The 27,538-nt window shown below is 40.6% G+C and overlaps 1 protein-coding gene across 9 annotated transcripts in view; it reads left to right on the top strand.

Annotated features, from left to right (window-relative positions):
• Positions 1 to 27,538, top strand: part of diaph2 (diaphanous-related formin 2) — a 468,029-nt gene that overhangs the window by 367,723 nt on the left and 72,768 nt on the right. For all 9 annotated transcript variants that reach the window (XM_061834220.1, XM_061834223.1, XM_061834222.1 and 6 more), the window contains 2 exons: positions 264 to 428; positions 11,035 to 11,170. In XM_061834220.1, coding sequence (XP_061690204.1) covers positions 264 to 428; positions 11,035 to 11,170 — 301 coding nt within the window. The remainder of the gene's footprint in view (positions 1 to 263; positions 429 to 11,034; positions 11,171 to 27,538) is intronic.

Here is a 27,538-nt window from a genome sequence, read left to right as displayed (position 1 = left end):
AATTTAATGAACATGTTAACTGTGGTAAGATGCTGCAGTATGTGCTTGTCATGTGATTTAAAAGTAGTGTTTTATTTGTATATTAAAAGTTTAAAGATTTCCATTAAAATAGTGCTTGATTTCATTTTTATACTTGTTTGACATTTAATGTTAGAAATGTCAACCATACTAATCTTAGATTGGTTTACTGATGCCTCTCCACTGTTTTTAAAACATGTAAAGTCCACGTTGTTCCCTTTTATCCTTAACTCTGTCTCCCTCACGGCTTCTGCAAACATTCACGGGAGCAGTACGAGAAGCTGTCCATCATGCACAAGAACATGCAGAAGCTCTACGAGAATACGGGTAGCTACTTCGCATTCGACCCGCAAGTCCTGAGTGTGGAGGACTTCTTCGGAGACCTGTCCAACTTCCGCATGCTCTTTTTGGTGAGTGACGAGTAACTTACAAAGTTAATTGTGTACAAAAACGAATAATATTTGAGCGGAATGCATCTGTATAGCACAATCGTACACTACTTTCACGAGAACATTTGTCAATGAAAACAATTTGAAAGGACTTGAATGTATTTTTGAATGAATCTAAGCTATATGCATATAAACAAATAGTTTTCACACTTTTGTGTGGGGGGTTGCTAGCACAGAAAATTTGCAAACTGGGGAGGGTGATGAAATTGGTCACGGGCACTGAGGCAATCTGCTGCAACCCCCACTTTGGGGCCCCCCAGTTTGAAAATCTCTGGTATAAAATCTGTCTGTTGTGTAACTTCAGTTGCAACAGATACAAAATTATTTTTCCAATGTACTAGTTTCCTGTCACAGGACTACTTGTTCAAGCTCTGTGTGCATACTCAGACTCCACACACTCCAACCAACAAAACCTCAAACCCAATATGTACCCATAAAATCTTAATGTCATAAATTCTCAGTACTAAGATCAGAAAAAGACGGACTCTGTTGGTGATCGAAACAACAGCACTATCTTTTAATTTTCTTTTAAACATCCTTTTCACTGAACAAGTATTGTAATGTATTGGTTCTGTGATTTATTGTGACTCCAAAGTGCCTCATTCCAAACACATTTCAGTAAATAAATATCTGATGGTAATAATTTGCGGGGAAAGGAGTAAGCATTTATTCTTCCCACAATGGTGATTTCCATGTTCAAGAATATATATATATATATATATATATATATATAATATATATATATATATATATATATATATATATATATATATATATATATATATTCAGTACATCATTGCAGAACAAAAAACACTCAATTATTTCCTTGTTTGACTGATCTGCTCAGTGGCATTGGCACCATCCCAAAATTGTTAGTAATAAAGCAATGGCATCCACTAGGTGCTCTTCCATCCTGTCTACACTCCCCATTAATAACGTCAAGGTCGTCTTGTCTGAATCCTTCTCTTCAGTCTGATCCCCATCTAAGACAACCCCTCCCCCTCGCCCCAGTGCCCCTACACACCATCAAAGTGTAACTGCACACAACACTCTGCTCCCTCAAGGGTTCCCATGTTGCACAGCTCTAAAAGATGAATCCACCCAAGAAAGTGAATCATCTCTCAAGCAAATATGTGGCTGCATATGATTAAAAAAAAATAATAATTATATATATAATTATTATTATTACCCTGGTCCTCAGAACAGCACTTGAACCAGTTGCATCACCATGCTGCTATAAAAAGAATCATTAAATACAAAAGTTGCCTATATTTCCATTAGGTGTTTCATTTGTATTTTTATAAATAAATGGAAGTGAAAGAAAAAAGTTTGGCTCATTATTTCTCTGAAATGTGTTTTAATAACATTTCTAATTTTAAAATAGAATGTAATTTAGATGAACATTAAAATATTACGGCAGCGCGGTGGAACAGCTGGTAAAGTGTTGGCCTCACAGTTCTGAGGTCCCAGGTTCAATCACGGACCCGCCTGTGAATGTTCTCCCCCGCCGTGCCTGTCTGGGTTTTCTCCGGGCACTCCGGTATCCTCCCACATCCCAAAAACATGCATTAATTGGATACTCTAAATTGCTCCTAGGTGTGATTGTGAGTGTGGCTGGTTGTCTCACTGTGCCTTGCGATTGGCTGGCAACCAGTTCAGGGTGTACCCTGCCTCCTGCCCGTTGATAGCTGGGATAAGCTCCAGCACGCCCGTGACCCGTCTGAGGATAAGCAGCTAAGAAAATTGATGGATGGATAAAAATATAACAACATATAACATAAAAATCTGTGTGTTTCATTAAAATTTTATTCAGCACAAATTCGAAGGTAAAACCAAACAATTAAAAAAATGAAGTGAATGTCAACAAAGGTGGAATGATTTAAATCCCATCCCATCAATTTGAGTTACACATGTAAAGACTTCTTTTTCACGTTACAAAGCGACTTCTGGAATGGATTCATTTCGTAAGTAGACGTAGTGCTGTACTACTTTTGGACTGTTGAGTCATGTTTTGGCTCAACAGTCCAAATGTACTGTTGACACAGCAGTCCTTGCAAAAGCACATTTAACCAATAATAGAATTATTGAACTTCATTTTCCCTCTGTTCCACGCTATCTCCAATCTGTCTCTGTGCGGCCAGAGAAATCTTTGATTTCAATGTGCACACACTAGTCTGAATTTTTTCATTTAATGGGTCTGCCATATTCAGGAGGCGAGTGAAATGCAGTGGCGGGGTCTGCCTGTGTAATCCTGACCAGGAGCATTGGGGGATGAGGATTTTTCCCATTAATGAGTTATCAAAGTAGAGCAGATGGGCTGGGATGAGCTAACAGTCTTTCTTGTTAATTGAGTGACTTTCTAATAAGTCTAAAAGAACCAAAGTGGGTTTTCAAAGTAGTTAGAGCATCTTTCACTGATTAGAATTAGGATTTCTGTGTTTTGGTGAATTCACTACGTGCCCCATTCCATGCTGAGCTGCACATTTCTTAGCTGGCTAATTCCTTCACAGTATGACATATTATCACGATCATACTGATCGTGTTGAAGATGATTCCGCCACACATACTCGCACACACATCCTGGCTCATGGCGTAAGAAACAGATGGCTAATAAACACATTTTCTGCTTAAAGACTAGGCGCTTTCAAGTTTGTAAAAATTTAAATGAGCTATCGCGGTGACACTGGGTTGAGATCAGTGCTGCAATGAAGGAGTTGGAATTCAAGCCCTCAATGAACAAGTAGGAAGGAGGTGTATTGTGCGGTGTCAAGGAAGTAAAGCATTTCATGAATTATTGAAGGAATCGACTTGAACAAAAGCCCATGTAGGTTGTTTGGCAGGCCTTTAGGTGGCTCAGCCTTCAAGTCGGAAAACATGCAGTGCTTCGGATCACCATCAAAAAGGCCTCCAGTGGAAACGTTGACAAGTCTAAGTGGAATCTAGGTTCTACTTTTATTTACTTCTTGGTCTACATTCACAAGTTCTGTGAGGTACTAGAATAAAGGCCCTCTTCCGCCTCATACTGCTTCTTTCCAAAGGAGTGGACCCCAGAGCATGGAACCTGTCATAAACACGGCCTCTGGGAAATTTCTGGCCACAAATCACTTTGGCAGCTTTGGGAGGTAATCATAAGGGACAAATCTTTGGGTTTTATAGTTTAACCATGCGTCTGACCTTTTCTTAAATCCCTCATATTTACCTCCATCAAGTTGTGCTATTTTTGCAACCGCAGGTGAGTGTCTGAGCGGGAATTATGCGCGACATCGTATTTTCCAATTATGTTTATGGCTAGTAGTGTTTGACCTTGTAACACCACAAGAAAAAAAGAAAAAAACACTTTAGTTGTTCTTTTGCATTACCTAAGGTAAAATTGAGGTCCCATTCATCAGCAGAATTACAGAGAAACAATGCATGGAACTACACTGTACCTGTACACTGTATATTTACTGTAGATGACATCTAGGCCTTTCTGAGTATTCCAAAGGTTTCCTACACAACAGGATAGTTGACTGGACACTACAGCACTGTGACCGACACATATCTCTGCAGCTGGTTGAGCTCTTGAAACAGTGTTCCTCAACCTTTTCCACATGAAATGACCAATTACGAATAGCTTTCCCCCAGAGGTATGTCTACTCATGCTTCAGAACGCAGTGAGTGGACCTAATATCCAAGGGAAAATACTGTCCAAGTGGTACACAATATCGAAGATAAGTTACATTTACTTTGGTAAAAAGAAAATAGTAATAATAAACACAGTTGTGTACAGAGAGAGAGAGAAGTGCTGTGTGTGCACATGCCACCCTCTTGGTAAGGCAGATGGACAATTTCATGTTTTGTATTTCACCAGCTTGAACTTAACCTAGACTTTACCAAAGCTTGATTTTAGGCATGCACCGTGAGTGGAACAGAAGGAACCAGAAGACGGGTAAGCACAGAAGTGTCGACATTAGAAGCTTACCAACACCGGCAAGCCGTCCCATCACCCTGGACAGCGTACGCTCATCTGACAACAAAATGGACTCTATCTGTCTATTTAACAAAAAGTGTCAGTGAGTGCTATGACTTTGCTGTAGGGGAAATATGGCTCAACGATAGCGTCCCAGACCACCCCATTCAGATAGGACGGCAAACATGCTTCTGGTTAGACAGAGCGCTAGTCGAGGGAGGGAAGACTTGCGGCGGTGGACTTTACGTTTACATCAATGATGTCTGGTGACGCCACGCTGTCATGGTTTGTAAACACTTCACCTCTGCTGAAGTTGATGATCATCAAGTCCTGGCATTTTACCTGCCTAGAGAATGGTCTGCGGCTCTGCTGGCAGCTATTAACATCCTCCAAGCTCAACAAATGGATCAGCTCAATGACTTCTTTGCTTGCTTTGAGAGTGATAACACCACCTCTTGGCGACCGGGGGCTGCAGCTGTCTCCAGACAGCATGTCGAGAGCACTCAGAAGGACTAATGCAAGGAAAGCCTCTGAACCAGAATACATTCCTGGTCATGTCCTGAGACACTGTGCAAGTCACTTCGCATATGTCCTAACAAACATGTTCAAAACCTCACTGAGCCAAGCCATCATTCTAACCTGCCTCAAAGCCACCACCATCATCCCGGTACAAAAAATGCCATCTCCCTCCTGCTACAATGACTATCGTTCCACTCACTCCCATCATTTGAAGCACACAGTTAGTCATGGAGCACATCAAATTCCATGCTGGCCCCCTATCAGTTTGCATATCAGTCCACCCGCTCAACCAATGATGCTATCTCCATAAATCCTCCACTCAGCCCTCACCCACCTGGAGACCAAAACTCACATGTCAGAATGCTGTTCATTGACTTCAGCTCATCATTCAACACTATCACCCCCCCCCCCCCCCCCCCAGCAGCTCATCCTCAAACTAGACCTGCTGAGACTCAACACCTCCCTGTGCAACTGGTTGTTGGACATCCTGCCTGGGAGACCCCAGGCAGTTCGGATTGGGAACATCATCTCCAACACTATCATGCCTCTTCATCAAGTTTGCATACTGTATGACATGACTCTGGTGGGTCTCGTCAACAACAATGATGAGACAAGCTATTATGAGGGCTCCGCGAGCCATATGCAAACACCAAAAGAGCCAGGTATGGCTCGTGAGCCATCGGTTCCCGACCCCTACTCCACACTATAAATTCAGCTCATGCTCAAAGGTTCCCCCGCTAGGTAGATTGCGGGAGGTCGGCTGCTTGAAAAGTAGATCTTAGTGCAAAAAGGTTTGGGCATCGGGTCTATTTATGAGAAAAATATCAGTCCAAACGGTAAAGTGTTGCTGGGTTGTTACAGGTTCCATTTGAGTAAAGTAATGCCACTATGTTGCATAATCGTGTTTACGATCACAATTAGTTGTTTGCTTTAGATCACTTTGCTGATATTTTTTTCTTCGTACTCTGGATAATTTATGAAACAATTCCTGTTGCGGATTTTCTGTTATGCAAGATGGTAACACAGACACAACACAGTTCATTCTAGAGGATGGCATAAATTTGGTTGGTGCTTTGGCTGTCACTGCTGTCCACGACTGCCTCAAAAGTAGCGGTTTCCTTGCTCTTTGTACAATATTGGGCTGTGTACATCAGCTTTCTATACACCAAATAGACCGTGTATCAGGGGGTGCTCATTGCCCCGAGCACGATCCACCAGTCGACCGCGTGACCCCAAAAAAAAAAATGACATCAGCCGGCCATCCATCCCGTCGCTTTATACAGGTGTGCCCAATACGTTGATCGTGTCGATTGACTGACAGTTGGTTTGACCAATCCTGGCCTTTCCTGACATGTCACTGCGCATGTGCATTTTAAGCCGTGTTCTAGCAAGGTGGCAAGTTGTCCTCCTTTTTATGTGTCTTGCTTTTTTCACAGCCACCGCGGCAACGAAACACTCTTGTGCACCCCCTGCCTAACCACCTCCCCCTGATCATGAGATCATTACCACATTTTCTCAAATAGTGGTGTCAGTCTAAGAGGTACTTTGCCCACTTGAATAACCAAACGTGTCTTCCCCTCAAAGCATACAGTAAATGCTTACCTAAAATTGATGCCTTCTTTTCCACGTCAGAAAAGAAATAAAGGTGTGAATTAATCATTAATTCTTGTTGGGACGATTTTATTCACCGATTTAAAACTGATGCTTCCATTTGAACTCTGTTGCTAATCAAAACACTAGCACCTGGTGATGTATGTAAATTTCTATCCATTCATTTTCTTGCGCGGTTATTCTCATGAGGGTCACGAGGTGTGCTGGAGCCTATCCCAGCTGTCAACATGCAGGAGGCAGGGTACACACTGAACTGGTTGCCAGCCAATCGCAGGGCACATCGAGACAAACAGTTGCACTCGCAATCACACCTCGGGTCAATTTAGAGTGTCCAATTAATGCATGTTTTTGGGATGTGGGAGAAAACCGGAGTGCCCGGAGAAAGCCCACACAGTCATGGGGAAAACATGCAAACTCCACACAGGCAGGTCCGGGATTGAACCCAGGACCTCAGAACTGTGAGGCCAACGCTTTTCAGCTGAGCCACCGTGCAGCCCCTTAACCTCTTTGACATCAATTACAATTCCAGTGGACATGGACTTTTTTTGTTCCACGCAGAATAAACTCTTGCCATTTCATTGCATTTTTCCATAACAGTCATTTTATATTTCATTGTAAAGTCTAACTTCCCTCAAAAGCCTCTCTGAAATTGAGACCTTATCCCATGTGCAGTTGAATAAATAAAGTCCCTGCCACCCCCCCATCCATTACTGCAGAAATACAGGGTGCAGTTTTCTCATTCTTGACAAATGGGGCAATAAAATGCACGTTTCTTCACTTACTCAATATCATAGTTTCATGCCATGTGTGCGTGTGCGTGTGTGTGCGCGCGCGTGTGTGTGTGTGTGTGTGAGAGAGAGATTGCCCTTGTCAACCAACAAGGAGATACTGATGTGTCCTTGAACATGATGTCAAAGCTCTCCTATTGACGAGCATGATGAGGCACTCATTCCACGCTTTTTGCAATCCTTGTAATCCTCTTGTCTTAACAGCTAACCCGCACATACATCAGGACCACAGGGCCCGAGATGCAGGCCAGGGTGGGCAAGTGCCATCACACATAATATCACTCACAGAAATGTAGTTGGAAATAGACCTCCAAAAATTACAAGTAAATGGAAAAAGGAACATCAGCTTCACAAAAATACATGTAAAAAAATACATCAGTTACATCCAGATTGTGCTCTTTTGTTGGAACATGCACGCAGCTCTAGCTCTAGAGAGCGTTTTTTTAATTGCATTGTATTTTGAATGCAAATCAAGGTACAGTTTCGCGTTAAAATGAATGAAAATGCATTCATCCTATTTAAGGCTTTGAAAGACGTTAGATTTATCTCGTTTTTTCATCTGTTTTGTGTGGTTAAAATGAAGTACTGTATAAGATAGAAATAACTGAAAATACACTTTGTGATTAATTAACACAGTGTGTTTGCGAGCAAATATGTGTCCGTAAAGTACTGTTTGGTTTAGGGACATTTGAGTTGGCGTTATCCATGGTACTTGTAAATTTGGCTGCGTGGTCATGTTAGACTGAAAGATAGCATGTTAAAAATGCAGGACATGCAAAGAGAAAACTGTTGGTGCTTGGTTAGACTATCACTTACATTATTTTAGTCCAGTTAACCCTGGACTGGTGGGACATTGAATGGACAGCTCGTGTCTGTGAGCTTTATAGCAGCTCTCTGTATGATTCAAAGCAATATAAAAATAAATAAATACAAAAAAAATGTATAACACATTTTTAAACAAATAACTGACTGTTCAGGTAAATGTAAGTGTAAAACAGCAAATGTCTTGATACATATATTGGATTTCATTGGATTGTCCTGGTGCACCCAATGGACGAGCTGAGAGATAAACTGCACGTACTGCAGCTGCGATGGGCGCGGTCGAGGTTTGCACCAGCTCAGGCCCGTGATGAGAAGCAAACACATCTTGTTTGCCTCCAAAGGTCACGCAGTTGCATCTTGCACTGTGTTGGCACAAGAACAAACTGACACATTTGTAAAGGCTGAATTGCTCCTGTTGATTATCTGGCTGCCTCTGACTCCTTCTTGACATTTGAGCCGGTCACGAAGGAGCAGCGGGATGAGATCTCCTTCTCACTCCACTGAGAACGCTTGACGCTTTGCAACAGCGGCTCCACTTTTTTTTTTTTTTTTCACCCACAGTAGCATGGTCCACTGCATTATGACGTGTTGGTATCTTTTTTGACTACAGTATATTAATAGTTCATGGCCTCACAAACTCCTACGAGATTTTCATGAATAATATTCGTTCTAAGACGATAAAACCTTGAGCACTCTTCTTCTATTTCTTGACCGTCATGCAAGTGTTAATATTAACATGGATATTAACCCCCTTTTGCAAGAATTTATCACTTGTGCTAGCACTAGTGAAACAATACTCACAATGGATTTGTGAAGATTTACAGTGAATTGAATAATTCATCAACATCTTGACAAATAAAATAATAATAATAATGGTTTGTCAAAAAGGGATCTGTAAAAACCTCAGCTGTGTCCAGGCCGTCAGCATCAAATGTAAATGGGCATATTCATTTTCACTTATTAAACTTTGAAAAGATTTCTGCCATCTTTTACTGAACCCCTAATGGCCAGTTTCCTTTGGTATCATTTTATTGTACTCTTAGTTGACAGCGGTCTGCGTGTTCTTCACATAAATTAAAATCCATGTGACTTGTGGAAATAACCTGTTTTTGAGCTAAGAGCTGCCTCTTCGATGGAAATTTGTAAAAGGCAGGTAACAAGCCTTTCAGTAAAACTTTTTTTTTATTTGATTTGATTTTTATTTGTATGAAATATAAAAAGTCAACGCTGTTTGATATTTTATAAATGTACTGTATAACTTTGTGATAGTTATGTGGAACTCATTTTCATCACTTCATATCACATTTTCCTCACATGCAATTGGGAATTTTTTTTTTAGAGTCCCACGAAACCAAGGTTGAACTTGTACGTCATGACCGGTTTGTTTGGCACTAGTTAAACCTTGGTCATTACCAAAAGAAGTCAAGCAAGCTTGTGGCAGTATCACACTTGGGGGCTGTTTTTCTTCAGCTGGATTTGGGGCCTTAGTCAAGGTGGCGGTATCGTCATTATAAATGCTGAAATACCACAATACCTTCAGGCTTCTGCGAGAAAGCAAAAAATAAAAAAAGTCAGGAATTGCCTACTACAACTGAATCTTATTTGGGGTTAAGAATAGTCAATTTAAATAGTAGAAATGTGTTTGAAGGCGATTGGCTGATTTTGCACCTAAGAAAATTCTTAAAGGTGTTTGTTGATTTTTTTTTTTTTTTATCAACTGTGTCATGCATGATGGCAGTGCATCCTTTAAAATACGTTTGCAAAAAAAAAAAAAAAAAAAAATATATATATATATATATATATATATATATATATATATACATTTTCTTTGCCGCTTATCCTCAAGAGGGTCGCGGGGAGTGTTGAAGCCTATCCCAGCCGGCCAATCGCAGGGCACATTGAGATAAACAGTCACACTCACAATCAAAATTATACCTAGGGGCAATTTAGAGTGTCCAATTAATGTTGAATGTTTTTTTTTTTTTTTTGGAATGTGGGAGGAACCGGAGTGCCCGGAGGAAACCCACGCAGGCACGCAGAGAACATGAAAACTCCACATAGGCATGCAATCCCGGGACCTCAGAACTGTGAGGCCAACACTTTACCAGCTGACCCACCGTGCCGCCAAAATTTGTTTAAATGCCTTTTAAGCAAGAGTATTAAACAGTTTTTCAGATTTTCAACAGATTTAACAGTAGCAATCTTTGCTTTGAACTTCCAATAAAAAGTGCAGGGAGCACCCGGGCTAAGCAGCACATCATTATAAAATTCTATGAAAACTTTCAAAAATAATGTTAATGTTACGCTTAATGTTTTTTATAGTTAACCAAGTTTTCCATAATTTCAATAAAACCAAATTGTTCATGTTCCTCTTACCTTTGTTTAAGTTCAAACTAAATCAAAAACTGCAGGCATTCCCCTGGTGAGCAGCATCTTTTATAAAGTTAAGTAGAAATTTTCATCTGAAGTTTACCTACTTTTGAAGTGATACTTTGTCAAAATGGCGAATACCAGCGCCGATAATCACACTGTTTGATTATCTGTCTCTATTTTTAATCGGGACGATGACAATAACATGCCCTCAAACTATAATGTTTTTAGATTCATTATTCTCTGTGTATAAGCGCTCCTTCGTCATGGAATAAACGTAAAGTAGAGCAGATGATTTATAGATTAGACCATGTAGTTGCCATCCCCCCACGCCCCAAAATGTGCTCATACACTTGAAATGATTTATTGTTTATTCCAGCAGTTTATCGTCAACCCTTGTCGGAATACCAATTTTACGCTGATGGCAAGTTGATACTTCTGAGAACGACACTCAAAAGAGCGGTGGCAGAAGTCGGAATAAATGTGTGTGTGCGTGTTGCCTCATCAGGAAGCCATGAAAGACAACCACAAGAAGAGGGAGATGGAGGAAAAGATCAAGAGAGCCAAGCTGGCGAAGGAAAAAGCCGAGCGTGAGAAGCAGGAGCGCCAGTTGAAGAAGAAAAAGCTGATTGACATGAACAAAGGTGTGTCAGTTCGCCACAAAGTCGCTGGCGGGGCAATGCATGGAGAGAATGGGGAGGGGTTGGCAGCTTGCACGGACTCTTTAGAAGTCTTTTACAACTACAATTGTATTTGCATGATGATTTCCTAATTGTCTGATCATTTTTGATCTTGACTCTAAGATGATCCTTCTGTTGAACGGTTGAATGCAAAATCAAAAAAATAATGATAATGATACAAATCATACCTCCTAACAGCGTTACGTTTGCTTTTACAACTGGGAAAAATGTTGGAATAACCATTTGATGATCATTTCAAATGTTTAGTTTTGGAGAGAAAAGGCAAATTACAGATGTTCAATCAACAATTTATCTTCAGAATACTATGCTTTTGGCTTTAAAGAAATACAAAAAAGCAGGACAAAAATTGTTCTAAGTCACTTTTTTTGGGGACCAGGTGAAGGAAAATCAATATGGATTTACACAAATCTAAGAAAAACAAATACAGAATCATGGGAAAAACAAACCAAAAATAACATTACAGCACTACACCGCTTGTACTTTGTTGCACTTTGTAACAGCTTACAGTCTCTCAGGTATGGATTCAACCAATGCCAAACAGTATTCTTCGTCAATCTGACCTCAACTTCCTGATTGTTGTTACCTTTACAGGTTTACAGGTTGCAGCCTTCTCATTGGTCATTTTTTTCCATTTCCACCACAGATTTTCATTTGGATTAAGATCTACACTATTTTTAGGCCATGGCATCGACATTACGGCATATGTTTCTTTTTTTTTTTTTTTTGCTCTATGGCAAGATATCATCTTCAAAACCAAATATATTTTTAGTGAGTGGAATCAGAAGTATCCAAAGTCTCCATGTAAACTTTATTGAAGATGTAGTGGCTGCCATCTCCCCTTTGCATTACCTTACACACAGCTTCATATCATCAATGAAATTTGAAATTTGCACCTTTTCTTTAGGCAGTTATATTCACTGGAACGGCACCAAACAAATGTTCTGGCAACATCACCTGGCCCAATGCAGAGTCGCGATTCATCACTGAATATCATTTTCATCCAGTCAGCCACAGTCCATGATTGCTTTTTCTTTAGCCCCCTGTAGCCTTGTTTTTCCTGTTTGGGTATTAAGGGTGGCTTTCTTGTGGCTTCTCTACAAATTATATGTAAATTTCTCTTTGGTGGTTTGTTACAGTTAGGTCACAAATGTTGACCCCCAGTTTCCCACTCATTTATACTTAATTTTGTTGTGCAATGAGACTTTAGGCTTTGAGTTTGACGCTTTCAGGTCTTCATTGGTCAACTACGAAATTTTCCTTTTACAACTTTCCCATTTTGTTTGAACTTCATCCAGAACTTAGACACTGTGGACTGGGAACAACCAACATGTTTTGCAACATTCCATGATGTTTTACCTTCTTAGAACATTGTATTCTTCTCATATCTCATTTTGAAGTCATGATTCAAGTCAATCTACTTGGTGGAACAGTTTTTCAAGGTTTTGTCACTGGACAGTGCAATTTAAATATGTACCGCGTGATTATAGTCAGTGTTGTGTTAAATTATGTTGATTATACCAACGAAAGACGTGTAGATTATTATTTTCATTTTTGTTACCGAGAGGGCGAAAGAGAGAGAGGTCCGACCGGGACCAGTCCCAAGTGGAGCCCGCACCTCTTTCTCCACTTCCACGGCTACATTTTTAACTCAACTCACAAAACAGCTAGTGGTGCGGTAACTCGTTTTTGCAAACTTATTATAATAAAACAGAAAATACAGATTTTGGGGACATGCATTGCATTCACACGCTATTGTGCTTGACTGCTAGATCGGCTCAGCTAATATGAGAGAACCACAGTTGTCGCCATTTGGTTGCTAACTGCTCCGTTTTCTTGCACTGGTTCTTAATCACAGCTGGCAGTGGAAAGAAAGACGCTTTACAATGCCCGTTTGAGGAACCGACAACATATATTCATACGCCTTTCTAAAATGATTCCTGCTTAGTTACATGTGTATATGAGAAATTTACCAAATCACGATGGCACCCGCGCTCTAAGTCGGAAGGTGTGTGTGACGTCAGTCGAAAACAATCTATACACACATCCTAAAGCTGCTTTCATAATCGGCTTCAAAGCCATCATTTTCATCATCTTCAGGACTTAATTCTGTTGGAGGGTGGGGCATTGCTTATACTTCTTCCTGATTTTCAAGTAGATCTATGCAACGCGACTCCGCCAGCGCTGTCCGCCAGTCACGATACAGCACAATGCTAATAGACCATTCTGGTCTTAGCTTGTACAAGTGTGCTCTATTTATGGTATTGCAATTATTCCTTAACGCTCCCCCGAGCAAACCACCCACCCATTGCTGCACCCTACCTGAGGCAATGCCAGTAGAACTGCGTATTGATCAGCATGAGCTGCTTCAAACATGAAAAATAAGAGCAGCAGAGTGGAATGCTTCTGTCGTGCTCTGCCAATGACATTGAGAGGGAATTTCAAGCCCAAAGGCTCTTTGCGAGCTCTCAGTCTGCTCTTTTGTCCTTTTTTTTTTTTTTTTTTGGGTGGGGGGTTCCACAATTCACTAGCTACTAAATGTCAGCTTCCAGCCAATGACCTCACAGCCATATGGGGAAGTGTGACAAGACAGTCTTCAGTATGCCGCAAATCCTCCCAGATAATTGATGCATGCAACACTGCTTCTTTTTTTTTTTCTTTTTTCCCTGAGCAGTGACCTCTTTGAAAGCTTCACTTTTAATAATCCAACACGGATGTGTGAGAAGGAGTCTGTCGAGCGCTCTTTTCTCATTCGGGCAAACCAGATGGAGAAGGGTAGAGAAGGAGCTATAATATTAAATATTTCTGCCAGAGCAGATTTTGATCTGACTTTGTGAATGCCATAATATGACTCACATGAATAAAACATAAGGATGACATGGGCAACGTCGCCTGCAGGAGATAGTGATGCGAGGATTGTTCTCCTCACCGAAAAAAAAAGCTACCTTGTTGCAATGTCCTGATCATTGTGACCTTGGCACTTGAGATATCCATACTTTTGAATTAGAGATGCCAAGTTGTCATTATTTATGGAACCTTGAATAGTTCATGTTTTTCCTTCATAGTACGCTGCTTTCCAAAGGTAAGTTGAGAAAGGACAATCTCTTTGCTCATTAGCAATACAAATGTTAGTGGTTAGTAGCAGTGATTTTTTTTTTTTCGTCTTTGTTGTTTTAACCTACAATACACTTTAGAAATTGCATAGTACTGCTAATGGGTTGTTGTCCTTGTATTATGTTTGTTTTAAAAATGTTACTCGTATTGGTGCATTCATGAAATAATTTTGCAGCAAGCAACCTCACTTGTATTTTTCCCTGAACGTTTTGGAATGTGGAAACATTTTTTTTTCCTTTCGTTCATTCATCTATCCATTTTCTGTAACACTTGTCCTCATTAGGGTCACAGGCGTGCTCGCACCTATCCCAGATATTTTTGGGCGAGAGCAGGGGAGGTAGGGTATACCCTGAACTAAACACCAACCAACTGTAGGGCGCATAAAAACAAACAACATATCACCCACAAATGGAAACTCCACACAAGCAGGGCTGAGATTTGAACCCCGGCCCTCAAAACTGTAAGGCAGATATGCTCGCCAGTCGTTCACCATGCACCCCTATCTTTCATCCAGCCATTATCTGAGCTACTTATCCTGACAAGGGCCATGAGAGCACTGGAGCCTATCCCTGCTATCTTCGGGCTAGAGACGGCGTACGTCCTGAACTGGTTGCCAGCCTATAATAGCTCTTGGAGCTGTTCCATAGTAATCAATCAAATAATTGTAAAGAATTATGTCACTTCTGTGGAGCTGATTGATTGATTGAGGCAAAATAAAGTGCACTAAACATAAAATATAAATGTAAAAATATACAAACCAATGACCGATTAAACTTTCATACATGAATGGGTTGTTGATTTATGCCTCTATTGATGCTCTTCTTGGACAGAGTGAGATAGATAGATAGATAGATAGATAGATAGATAGATAGATAGATAGATAGATAGATAGATAGATAGATAGATAGATAGATAGATAGATAGATAGATAGATAGATAGATAGATAGATAGATAGATAGATAGATAGATAGATAGATAGATAGATAGATAGATAGATAGATAGATAGATAGATAGATAGATTTTTTACAAATCCATTTGCATGAACAGATGGCATAAACATATGGTCACTATACAATAAATACACTTTTGATTGGGTTGCTGTGATTAAACTTATTGCTTAAAAACCTTTCAATACATCATCGAATTGCGTTTAATGCTATTTCAAGAGGCTGTTTTTATTTTACTTAGACGGGATAGATTTTATGCCATTTTGCAAATTGCAAGCAAATCCTCTTTACTTGCAATTGATTAATGAATTGCATAAATAATGAGGGCTTATTTCATTTTGCCTCAGCAGAGGCTTTTGGCTGGGAGAAGGGTGGTGCTTTTTCGAAAACTAAAGCAATAAAACATTGCTTTTGCTCATTTCCCATGCTGCTGACGTAATGTGATAATAACAAGTCATGGCTGCACTGTATGCAAATGTATTTATTAATTTATTTAAACAAGCTTGAGTGATAGATGAGTCACAAGCGGCCCAAAACATATTTCCTCTAATGCTGGAAATTGCTTATGAAGCCATTATCCGTTCATCTCATTTGATTTGATTCTCACTAAGTGGGTTCCCTCATTCTCTTGAACTGACCAGATGTTCGACATTTACCTGATCACTTCACTTGGATGGAAATAACTGCTGAACAAAACCAAGTCATAGAAGAAATTGGAGGGAGGAGGGGGGGGAGTAAAACACGGTTCTTTTTTGTTTGTTTCTTTGTTTAATTTTGTGTAGCAACATATGATGGAGTGTCACAAGGAGCATGTGTCAAAAGCCCGAGTGGGGTCAAGCCAAGTGGGCTGTCTTTTCTTAAGGCCTCTTGTGAGCAGCAGCAGGCCCTTTAGGCTGTATGCTCGGCGAACATCGGCAAGGTCAGAACCCTCGTTTGGGGCAAGTGTCTTCACCCGCATGTCAACTTTGTACCTCAGTCGAAACCACTAAGCTTTGAATAGCGCCGCTCAGCTGGAAAGGCTTTTGAGTGGAATGCAGCTTGGCACAAAGCGCGGAGGGATAAACAAACAACCAAAGAGGGCAAAAACAAAGTTTTGAAAAACATTTTGTTGAGCAACAGCCTTCTTGTGATAGTCCAACAAACATCATTAAAAAGGGCTATGAAATGGATAATTTAATGTACCAATAGGTACCATATTTGAAGTATTAAGAATGGATATGCAGTGGTTCCTTGTTAATTTTTCATGCTGTGCTCACAATAACAAAACTGTCCAATGAGGAATTCTGTGCTTGCTTACTTGCTGATTTTCCACTGCCACAACAGCTTCCAGTATTTATGCCTCTGAGCCGCTGGAATGTGTGGCTCTTGTTCATATACCGAACTTTCATCCATCAGCTGTGATTGCAATTGATTCAGCCTTTACTTTAGGTTAGCTGTGTTTCTTACTTCCACTCTCCTCGAGCAGTTAGTTAAACTACCATTAGTAACCTAGTTAGCTAGTAGCCATAGGTTTGAATACTGTGCATCACGCACCAATGTAGTCCGTAGCATGCACTTGGAAGAGCCCTGATGAAGAAACGTATCTTCAGTATCTGTTCTTACATTAACATAAGAAAAAGTAATAATAATAGTAATCATATTGTAGTGTCGTTGTAAATAGTTTTAAGAATGCTCTGTTTTTGTTTGTATTAATTATTCCAAAATAGTGTAAGTTATCCCCTGTTGAATGGGTTAGTACTACTACACCCTGTGAGGGAAGGACAGGACATTATATAATGGCACTGGACAGGACAGGGACAGGAGGAAAAGCAAAAAGGACAGAAATCATGGACCCGGCTGTACAAATAAAGTGTACTGGGACAGGATATGTCAATTATGAACATCTGTAGGATCCGAGTTATAAGTGAGGGGATACTTAAAACATTTGCAGTTACAAGTTATTTGTTGCAATTAGTGAGTGGACTCACACCCAACAAATCAGTCGCTGGGGTGTGTGTGGACACATGCAAGTGTAATGACACCATCTTTCTTAGACACGAACTGTCACTAGTGGTCTGTAATTGCTGTGCCTGCGCCACGGGGGATAAGGACCCTACCCCACCTAATCAAGAGGCGTGGTTGGTCTCAGGAGTCCATCTGTGAGCGATCTGGTGAAGGGGGACAGCTCTCACACTGAAGGAACCCATGTGGTCCTCGGGCCCCACTGAGGTGCCTCGAAAAACTCGGCCACCCAGAGGAGACCACAGGGACCTAACAACAATCCACCTCTCCTCCAACCCACCGCGCCCCACCAGAAACCCCTCTCCCCACTCCACCCCCAGGTGTGCAAGGCATCTCCCACCAACTAGCAACACAATCAATGTCGCTAGTCCCCACCCAGTCTGAGGGCAAAACAGTGTCTCGTATTTGGTTGGATAGGGGTGCATCACATGGGAGCAATCAAGGGGGCGACCCAGAGAGCAGCCACAGAGCATGAGAGGGGATCCCCCACACAAAGCAGCCATCTAACCACAGGGGCCTGGCCTCAGGAATGCCGCGACGAGCCTAGTGAGAACCCACATCTCCCCTGTTACTTTGACAGGTCACTGAACGGCAGATATCGGCCCTACCCTGTGTGGCCCCAGAGTAGTGTGGTGCTTTCAAATCCAGAGTAGCCTGTTAGGAAGGGGGCAGGGACAGGGCTGCTGGGTGCTGCTGCCCTGCAGCCAAACCCCACACACAAGATGTCCTAAAGGGTCATAACACATGCTCTTATTATTATGGCTGTTACCTTGTCTGTGGGATTTTTTTTAAATATTATGTTACCATTATTCCAAAGGCAAAGATGCATTGTTTGTTTTCAATACAACTCGCTTTGTGTTTAGTTTAAATGTAACCTTAAACTGGTAGTGGCAATAAAGAGTTTGAAGGTTCCTTTCTAAAGCATTGCTCACTATCTGCCAAAGTGATGATGATTGATGCCACCATCTATCACTTGTATCTCAAACATTTGCTCGCAAGTCGAAGGAAACAATCAAGCCAAGCGACTTGTCAGGTAACTCAAAAGTAAAGGCAGCACTGTACATGATTTTTAAATGGTTTCATAATTAGTGACCAGGAAGAAATGCAAAGACTCCACACATGCAGGTTTATTTTTTTTCAAAGCAAATATTTTTGCGAATATGAGCTCACCCAACTAAATGTGTCGCAACAGCTTGCAGACATCAGTGGTAATTGTTTGGTGGGAATATAATCATACCTCTGCCAGGGTATTTGTGTTGAAACTTTGAAATAGAATAATTTTTAATCTTTTCATCTTTGATCACATGACAGCTTAAAGTTGTGTCACCACGTAATTCATTACCGTGTCCAAATCTAGATAATTCCCCAGTTTCTTCATAGAGGCCCCAGACTTCAGCAACTGAAATATTTCAACGGAAGTTTATTTTTCTATAATGTCCCATTTCCAATACACGGATCTACTGCAGTATGTCCTTTTATCCATCCAAAAGCATGTATTCCCGTTACTGATTGCCATATTCTAATTCAGCGAGGCCCAGAATGAGGTCTGACTGTCCCTGTGAGTCTCCGGAGAGAGCAGTTGCCATGTTGACAATGATGCTTCTATTTCTGCATCCTGCTTGTCAACCTTCTACACTTTGAGGATCAGCTTGTATATGTTTGCATGCATAAAAGCAGGTTCCTCGCACACAAATAATTCCTTGAACTAAACTTGGCCTGGCTTTGGCTACACTTTTGAAGATCCCCATGTGTGCCAGGTTGATTCTGCACACTATTATCAGGGCTTTTGAGATGAAGTTAATTATGAATTGACGTGAACATATCATGTGTATAATTATTTTATTGTGGGTGTACACGATTGTGTTTAAGTGACCTTTCAGGTTGCACTTCTGTATGAGACACTGCAGAGCATTGTCACGCCATTCACATCTGAATATGAAACATGTTGGCGGCTTCGGTTCATTACCAGTGTTTTTCATTTTATTGGAAACGTGGCTGGAAGCATGTTTGAGATTCAGATGTGAACCTTGTGACTTGGTATAAGTTGTTTTGAGCCCATTATAAAATAAAAATAAAAATCATCTACAACTAAATGAGTGACTTTTAAGATGATTTAAGTGATTTATAGTATTATAATGCACAATATGTTTGCATAACATATGGAAACAAAGTTATATTCCCAATGTTACCCAAAAGTAAATTAGGGCATACATGTTGGATGCTGTCTTTCGTTTTATGTGATGAATTAATATACATTAATATACATATGTTCATATTAATTTAAATGCAGTGTTCTTCTATACACTGCATTCATTTTCCCTTAAAATGGTCATATTATAGATATCTAGGACATTCTGAAAATATAGATTTAGACTTTATGTGCTTAGGGTTTTCTCTTATGCATGTGCATGTGTGCACGTCTGTGTGTGCTGTAGTTATACTGTATATTTTCTGTATGGTGTTCTCCCCTTACTTGTGTAGATTATATCGAGGTTCCACTTTTCTTCCACATTACAGAAACATGTACAAACACGTATTTGTTCAATAGAAGATTCTAAATTGTGCATTGGTGTGAATTTGAGTGTAATTTATTTTTTGTACATATGTAACCTGTACTTGTCTGGCAACCAGTCCTGTCCTGTACCCCGACACTTGCCTAACATCAGCTAAGATAGACTTCAGCTCACCCACGACCATAATGACCATAATGAAATAGAAAATGTTTGGATAAATGTTATCAGTTTATAAAATTAGTTTTAATATATCTATTAGTGTAACTGAAAACTTAATCAAAGTGTCATTGATTTGTATTATATTTCCCCTACTTTTTTTTTTATTTAATTTTCCCTCAGCATCAAGATTGTGACAGTTGTCTATCTTACTGTATTTGTGCCTAGGAGCACATGTTTATTTTTTCCCCATTTCCAATGTGTTTTCCAAGTGCCTTGGTTTTGCCTTGCCAAACCAAAATGTGTATTCAACTGTCTGACTGCTCGTGGCTGACGGCTTCCTGTCAGCCATGACGGAGGTGGAGGATCCGAGATTGATGGCTTTGTGCCACACTCACAACTGCGGATAGGCAGGAAGAAGTGTGGGCGCACCTGTGTCACAACCACAGCCGTGCTAGCTGATCATAGGCGAGAACTGACTGGCAGGTGCACGCTCGCCAAGTTAAAATTGTGTCTTCACGATGATGTAGAGGCGGCAAACGACAATTGCGCCACGGACAGCTTGTCGAGACATGGGGTCAGAGCCCAAGAAGATAAAATGAATGCTTCTTTATTGTGTTCCCTTAGCTTGGCAACAATTGACTATATCTCAGTTGATAAACATGCACCAAATGGATTTCGACCTGTTTATACCTTCATATGCCCTGTGACTGACTGGATTCTTGACCAGTTCAGGTGGTAGACCACCTCTCACCCAAAGTCAGCTGGAATAGGTGCCAGCTTGCGAGGACAAGCACGATAGAAAATGGATGAATGGATATTCGCTCATCGGCTTCCAAAACAATACCACTGCCATGAATAGTAAAAAAAATCTGAGTAAATAAAGCTGTCAAATAAGTATTCTTTTTCTGTACCAATTATCCTCACTAGGGTTGCGGACGTGCTGGAGCCCATCCCAGCTATTTTTGGGCGAGAGGCAGGGTACACCATGAACTGGTCTCCAGCCAATCGCAGGACACACAGAAACAAAGACCCATTCACGTACACATTCACACTTACAGGCAAATTAGTCATCAATCAATCTGCCATTTATGTTTTTGAGTAGGAAATCGGAGAAAACCTATGCACACATGGGGAGAACCTGCAAACTCCACACAGGCGGTGCCGGGATTTGAACCCCTGTTCTCAGAACTAGATTGCGTACTGATAATTTGATTTTGGCACACATACGACTTCATGCCCATGCAGCAGACTCTGTAACCTCCATCTATTACTTCAACATACTTCTTACTTCAACAATTACAGTACTGCTCTTATTTAGACGGGGTTTTGGCAGTTCCACAGGGACAAAAATAACTGGAACAGGCAAACTTCTAAATTTTACCTTATCAAATTTATATGATACAGTTGGTTTCTTCAATTTACATATATGACAATGACAATGATCGTTAAAACATTCCCTGCAAAATTAAGCAGACTAAACAGTTACTTTATCTCCTGAAGAAAAACTTTTAAGCAGCCTAAAACACAGTTTAGATGTGGACAAAAAGCATTAAAACATTGGTGTTTGTGTGGACAAAGCATTAATAACAGTTCTCATTTTTATGTAGTGCAGTCCTACACCCTTGCGAACAACAACCACTATAATAAATATATTGTTAAGTTAATTCTTCTCTTGTTCTGGCAATAAGCAATATTATCTTGGTCAAGATAGGGTTTTTTGATGTATCCTAGTATTGGATAAATTTCCAAAATTGCTTTCATAAATGTGCTCACCCTTGCTGAAAGGCACCGTTGAATATCAATAATTTATGTGTGGTTCAAGTGTCTAATCATTTTCCCACCCACACATGGACCTCACCAGCCACTTTCCAGTCAATCAAACCTAATTACCTTCAACACAATTCATTGTCAAATCTGTTTAGCTTTAGGAGACATCACTGCCATTCATGGACGCAAACAGCCCGTGTGGACTTTAATGCAGATGTTATCTTGATCCGTATTCCAGAAGTCGGAATTCGCTATCCAAACGTGCCACTCATTCTGAATGCTGCCCTGGAGATAAGAGCCAGGCTTCACGGACGCCTAATGAGCTTAGACATGTCTTTCATCCAAATTACCTGAGTGACAAGTAGTTCTCTACCTGTCCTGTCCAGAGCAACAACAGCATCATAAAGCGTATTTATTAATAGTTTAATAAAAATGTTGTGCACATTTTTAACAAGCTTCATAGGTGTAGTCCTGTGAGATTTTTAAAGGAATGCATGTTCACTGTTGCATTTGAAGGGAATTATCTGAAGAGTGACTACATTTTTATCATCATGGTTTGCCCTGAAGACAACATAAATAGGAAATATGAGTTTTGCAATTGTGCAGAGGGAATAAAATGCAATAGAAATGAGAATGAGACTCAACAGTACAGTACAGAAGCAAAAGATAAGAGAGAATGAGCAAATGTTGAATTAGTACCCAAGTTTAGATTTTCATTGGATGTATTCCAGCTAATAAGCTAAAAAATGTTGAAATATATACATTTTGATAATTTTGATATACACTGAACACTATGGAAACCCAGCATTGTCAAATTTACCTATGTTAGTTGTGACAATGACTAAAAAGAGAAGCTTTTGAACATGCAATTATTTTAATATTCAGCGTTACTTTGAGGGAACCGACCATCGACTTCCGTGATCTCAGAATGAAAATGTACAAAGTATGTTGCTATTGCTAAATTTCACCTTTGGAAAAGCTGTGGCGGTGGCTTCAACTCAGGCACATATGCTGGCACGGTGACCCCAGACTCTACGTCAAACAACATCTGTCAGATTCTCCCCGTGTGACAACATTGTGTTAGTGGGCAGAACTATCTGAAAGCACATGGAAATATGGATAGAAATAGCAATATGGACACTCGGCGGGGTTGAAAATGACTGAAAGCGCAGGCAGGAGAGTGTGTTGGTTGCGACATTGCATGCATCTCTGGTCTCCCCCACTTTACCGCCTTCCACCCTCCCCTAATGTTTCCCACTAGGGACCTGGCAGCATCCATCCAGATGGAGGGTTTATTTTTGTTTTTGTTTGTTTACTTATTCATGCATCCAGCTATTCGGGGCATCACATGGGCTTTCGTTCCACCACGGAATGCAAATCGCCGCGGCAGCTAATCCACTTTCATCTCTCCCTTGCCGACATCCAACGTCTCTCCTCCATGCCTCTTCCAGCCGTTATTTTATTTTATTTATTTATTTATTGGGTGCGCGTGTGGGGGGTGGGGTTTGCACGTCATGACAGGTCTTATACCTCTCCTGTGAGCGTGCAGTGGCCAGCTGCCCTCTTCTCTACCTGGTGTATGTCAAGCAACATATTTCACCTTGTACCAATTTCTTATATCCCCCAGACATTCCAAGCCTCCGGCATCCTTTGCCAGTCTAACACTGGTTCTAGACTAGACCTAATGTCACAACACAGCGCACATCTTGTTTGGAGTCTTTTGGGAAGTGACGCAAGTGGGTTTGCTTCAGTAAAACTATTCAAATGCAGGCAGATGTCCTTGTTCAGTTAGGAAACTTTTCAACTGCATACACAAGCATGCAGAGGTCCCACAGATGCTGAAAATGGTGATGTTTGACCATGAAATATATTCAGTCGTATTTATGTTATGCCAAATTACAAGAAAAGGTAACTCAAGGCTATAAATGACATTTGGTCCAGGACCATGACAAGTGCTTGAACTTTGCATGAAGTACTTCACTTTGGGCTATATTCTCCTGTATGCCTAAGTCATAAAAGGCACACAGCTCCACACTTTTGACTGCACCCATTCTGCCGTCTACTTAATTCTATCATTTACGGGTCTTCTGGCCACGTTTGCCCTTTGGATGGAGTAACCTTAAAGTGTGGGTCAGTGCCTGACTTGAGATGCCCACCGACACCAAGCTGGCCCATCGCTGACTGGTCAACAGTGTAATGTGTCCTGACCACATCACGCCACTCGAAAGCAAAACGTCAACATTGTATATTATATTGATTAATTAATATTCACGCACGGGCTGTGAGAAGCATTTTCACTTCAAACGTTCTGCTTGGCATCTTGGGAGTTCATCCAAAAGTGCTGCATCACTGTAGTCATCCCAATGGCACGATGGTGTGTTAGAGTTGGAATAATATTACTCAGATTTGAGCTTTCATATGTATTGGTCATAAAATCTGTTTAAGTGCTGGACGATGCTGATCAACAGCAGGCCAGTCGCTTGATTGATGGCCTTCAAAAACACTGATCAAATTACATATGTGGTTCAGTATATATTTAAAATTGTAGAGAGAGAGAATCCAAAAAAAACACGCTTCTTTTAAGTTGCCTGTTTGAGGAGCGGTGCCACTACCGTATAGCCACACGGGGTTCAATTCCAAAGTAAAGTGGAATTTAGGATAGATTTAAGTGGCAATGATTTGTCTCAGAAAAAATATACATTTCAGGAATTTTTACTCACCTGCAGACTTCAATGAGTCACACATCTCGGACTGTTACGTGCAAATTAGGCTGGGACATGGAGGGATGTGTCAGATATCATTACGGCAGGATCAGCATTACTTGAAAATATGCAAACAAGGCACATAAAATATAGACTTAAGCACTAACGGAAGAATATAGCCCTGACTAAATAGATAAAAAATAAAACATCTACTTGTATACAATGTATTATTCTCTCCATTTCCAACCGCTTATCCTGTCAAATGCACACATTAGACAGCAGTGGCTTTGGATCACATCTACTCATATGAATGGTTCAGGGCCTTCACTTAACTGAATATGGATGTTTTGGGAATGTGGGAGGAAACCTGTGTACCGGTGGGACACACACAAACACAGGGAGAACAACCTGGAGAAAACCCGTGCAGGCACTGGGACAACATACAACCTCCACACAGGGAGAGCCGGGATTGAACCCTGGACCTCGGAACTGTGAGGCCAACGTTGTTTCTCACTGTAATGCCATATTAGTGTCACCCTCCAGTCTTTGTGACCACCATGCCCTTTTGTTAATCGATACGTACCACATCTAAGGCGGTGGAATTTCTTGAAATAATTATATGCTTGAATTTGTCCTCAGGAAAGGTATGTTAACCCAGGCTTGAAATTAAGGTGCACATTAAAGACTTGTTTGAAAAAGTTTCCCAAGATGTTGTGTCAAAGCTTCCGTAGGGTTTTGCTGCTTTGGTTGCTGCAGAAATGGAGTAAAATGGTTTAGAGAGAGGTAAAAGGAAAACACATCAAACAAGTGCATGACTGCTGTCCTTTTAGGCACTTTTGTTGTCTATAATGATGTGTATTTGAGTGTCTACACATGTTTGTCTATCACAGTCCAAGAGACTGCCAGAAAAGTACCAGGATAAAAGGGAGACAATAAAATTACTGGACAGTAATGTGGTGCCAGAAGGGAGAAGGCTGAATTTATATATTATATATATATTTATATATATTATACGTTTGGCCAACCGAGCTTAAATTTTGGTAGTTGAAAGCAATAATCCTCGACCAGTAACGGTCCATGAGGCATTTCTTACTTGGCTTTATAGACGGAATGACCAATGTATATGGTTTCTGTTGTACTGGGTTTTCAAGTGTCACATGTGTTTTATTTTGAAAAATTAACATTTCTGCTCCAACAGCTGTGCATCTCAGGGAAGACTGCTCAGGATACTCCAGTAGTTCCGTTTCCGTTCCCAGCCGACTCGCTCACGGCAGCGGCCAAGATCAAAGAACAAATTATTTCATTACCTTTTTAATACATTAAAAGATTCTAAAAAGTTTTGTTCTTTTGAATGAAATTTTGCGAATGAAAACACTAGATTGCATGTCGGTCAAATGATAGTATTAAAAAAGTCAGTTCGCAAAAATTTGTAAAAAAGACATCTTCTTTATTTTAAAAAAAAAGGCCACCAGAAGAAGAGTTTACAACCTCAAAGAAAAAGAAATTTTCTTCTGTCCATTATGTTGAGTTGAATTTTTCATGCATTTAACATTCATTTTTAAGATGATCATGAATTTATTTGAGATGTATATAAATGCCAAAACCGCTCTGCGGTGGGAAAAAGGTTGGGGACCACTCCTTTAAAGTGAAAAAGAGTCGTGATTATTACAGAGCATCATTACAGCCTCCCCACCTGGCCATAAGGAAGCACCCCTCCTCCTCCCAGCAAGGCCTTTGTTTCACAGCTAATGGTCTAGGTTAATTGCACAAGTGACTTTCTATGTGCAAACAGATGGGCACAAATGTGCTTAAAACCTACCCAAAAAAAACAAAACAAAAAAAGAATAAAAGCACAAGTAGGGTTTTCCTCTCCTCTATGCTCATCAATCCCATTTATTTCATCCTCCCCACCCAGCTCAAGGAGTGGGTTGACCGAGGTGAAGTAAAACTCTCAGCCCGTGGTTTCAATTCATCAAGCACACAGTCTGTAACCCCTCATTAGATCTCATTACAGAGCAAATTAGATGCAGTATGAGGCTATTTAGAGGATAGTAGATCGTCGACATCTCTCCTTTGCAGTGTTCCCCATGTCTGACACTTGAGATTCATCAGACGGTGGATTATTTCTTGACTCCGATAACTTGGGAATGATAAAAAACGAATGTGGTGTGACAATAAAGAAACGAGAATAGCAGCCACACTCGTGACTCAATGTCAGTTGACTAATTGGTTTTGTCACAGGGTTGTGGAACATCTCGCCAGGATTCTGTTATAATATTGCTTTCACTCTGACTCGATGCATCCTTTCTCTTTTGTGTAGCCAACTACTGTTCCAGAGTTTGAGACACACTGTTGAGTTGAATCAGGAATTTCAAATTGATCCGTTGCTCCATGTTTGCGCCACCTCCGGTTGCGTGACAAAGCAGTGTGCGACACAAAAGCCTGTGAAAAATCACCGAGCAAGAGAAGTGAGCCATATTGTATTAGAATAGTGGCAAGAAAATCAGCTAGCCATGTGGCAAAGACCCATAAGTAGGGATGTGCATTGTTTGAATTTGAGCGATTATGGCCCCGGTTCTGGTTCTTCCATTTCGATTCCGATATTTTAACTGGGCCGGTCAAAAGGTTTGCGTGGTTTGAATCAAGGGTTTCCAAATTGTGAGCATCTGTTTTCTTAGTAGCCTGCAGCGTGAACTAAGATTAACATTTGTATCTGTGTTTTTTATAAACCAATGTCAATATCAAACATATGAACCAAAAGGCACCTAGCATTGTTAAAATATTTTGCAACTGTTATATCACATCAGTTGTGCAAGTTTGAACTTGACTTAAGGTACATAAAAGAACTCAGCATTTTGCCACAAAAAAAGAGATCCAATAAAAGAGTAGTGGATATGACCAAATCCTCTAAAATATTTATTCCTTTATTGATAAGACACAAAGGGTAGTTATACTGTGAGACAAGCCTGCAACCAACTGTTTAAGTTGTTCACAGCCTCAATTTATTTAATAGTTTCACTCACCCAATTGACTTGACTGATGTTCCACTCAGCTGAGGCCCAGAGCGGGCGGAGCCATGTCAGGTTTCTACACATGGGGAAAGCTTCCA

The sequence above is a fragment of the Syngnathoides biaculeatus genome, chromosome 11 (genome assembly GCF_019802595.1).
Source record: "Syngnathoides biaculeatus isolate LvHL_M chromosome 11, ASM1980259v1, whole genome shotgun sequence".
Classification (NCBI taxonomy): Eukaryota; Metazoa; Chordata; class Actinopteri; order Syngnathiformes; family Syngnathidae; genus Syngnathoides; species Syngnathoides biaculeatus.
This window is presented reverse-complemented; position numbering and strand designations above follow the sequence as displayed.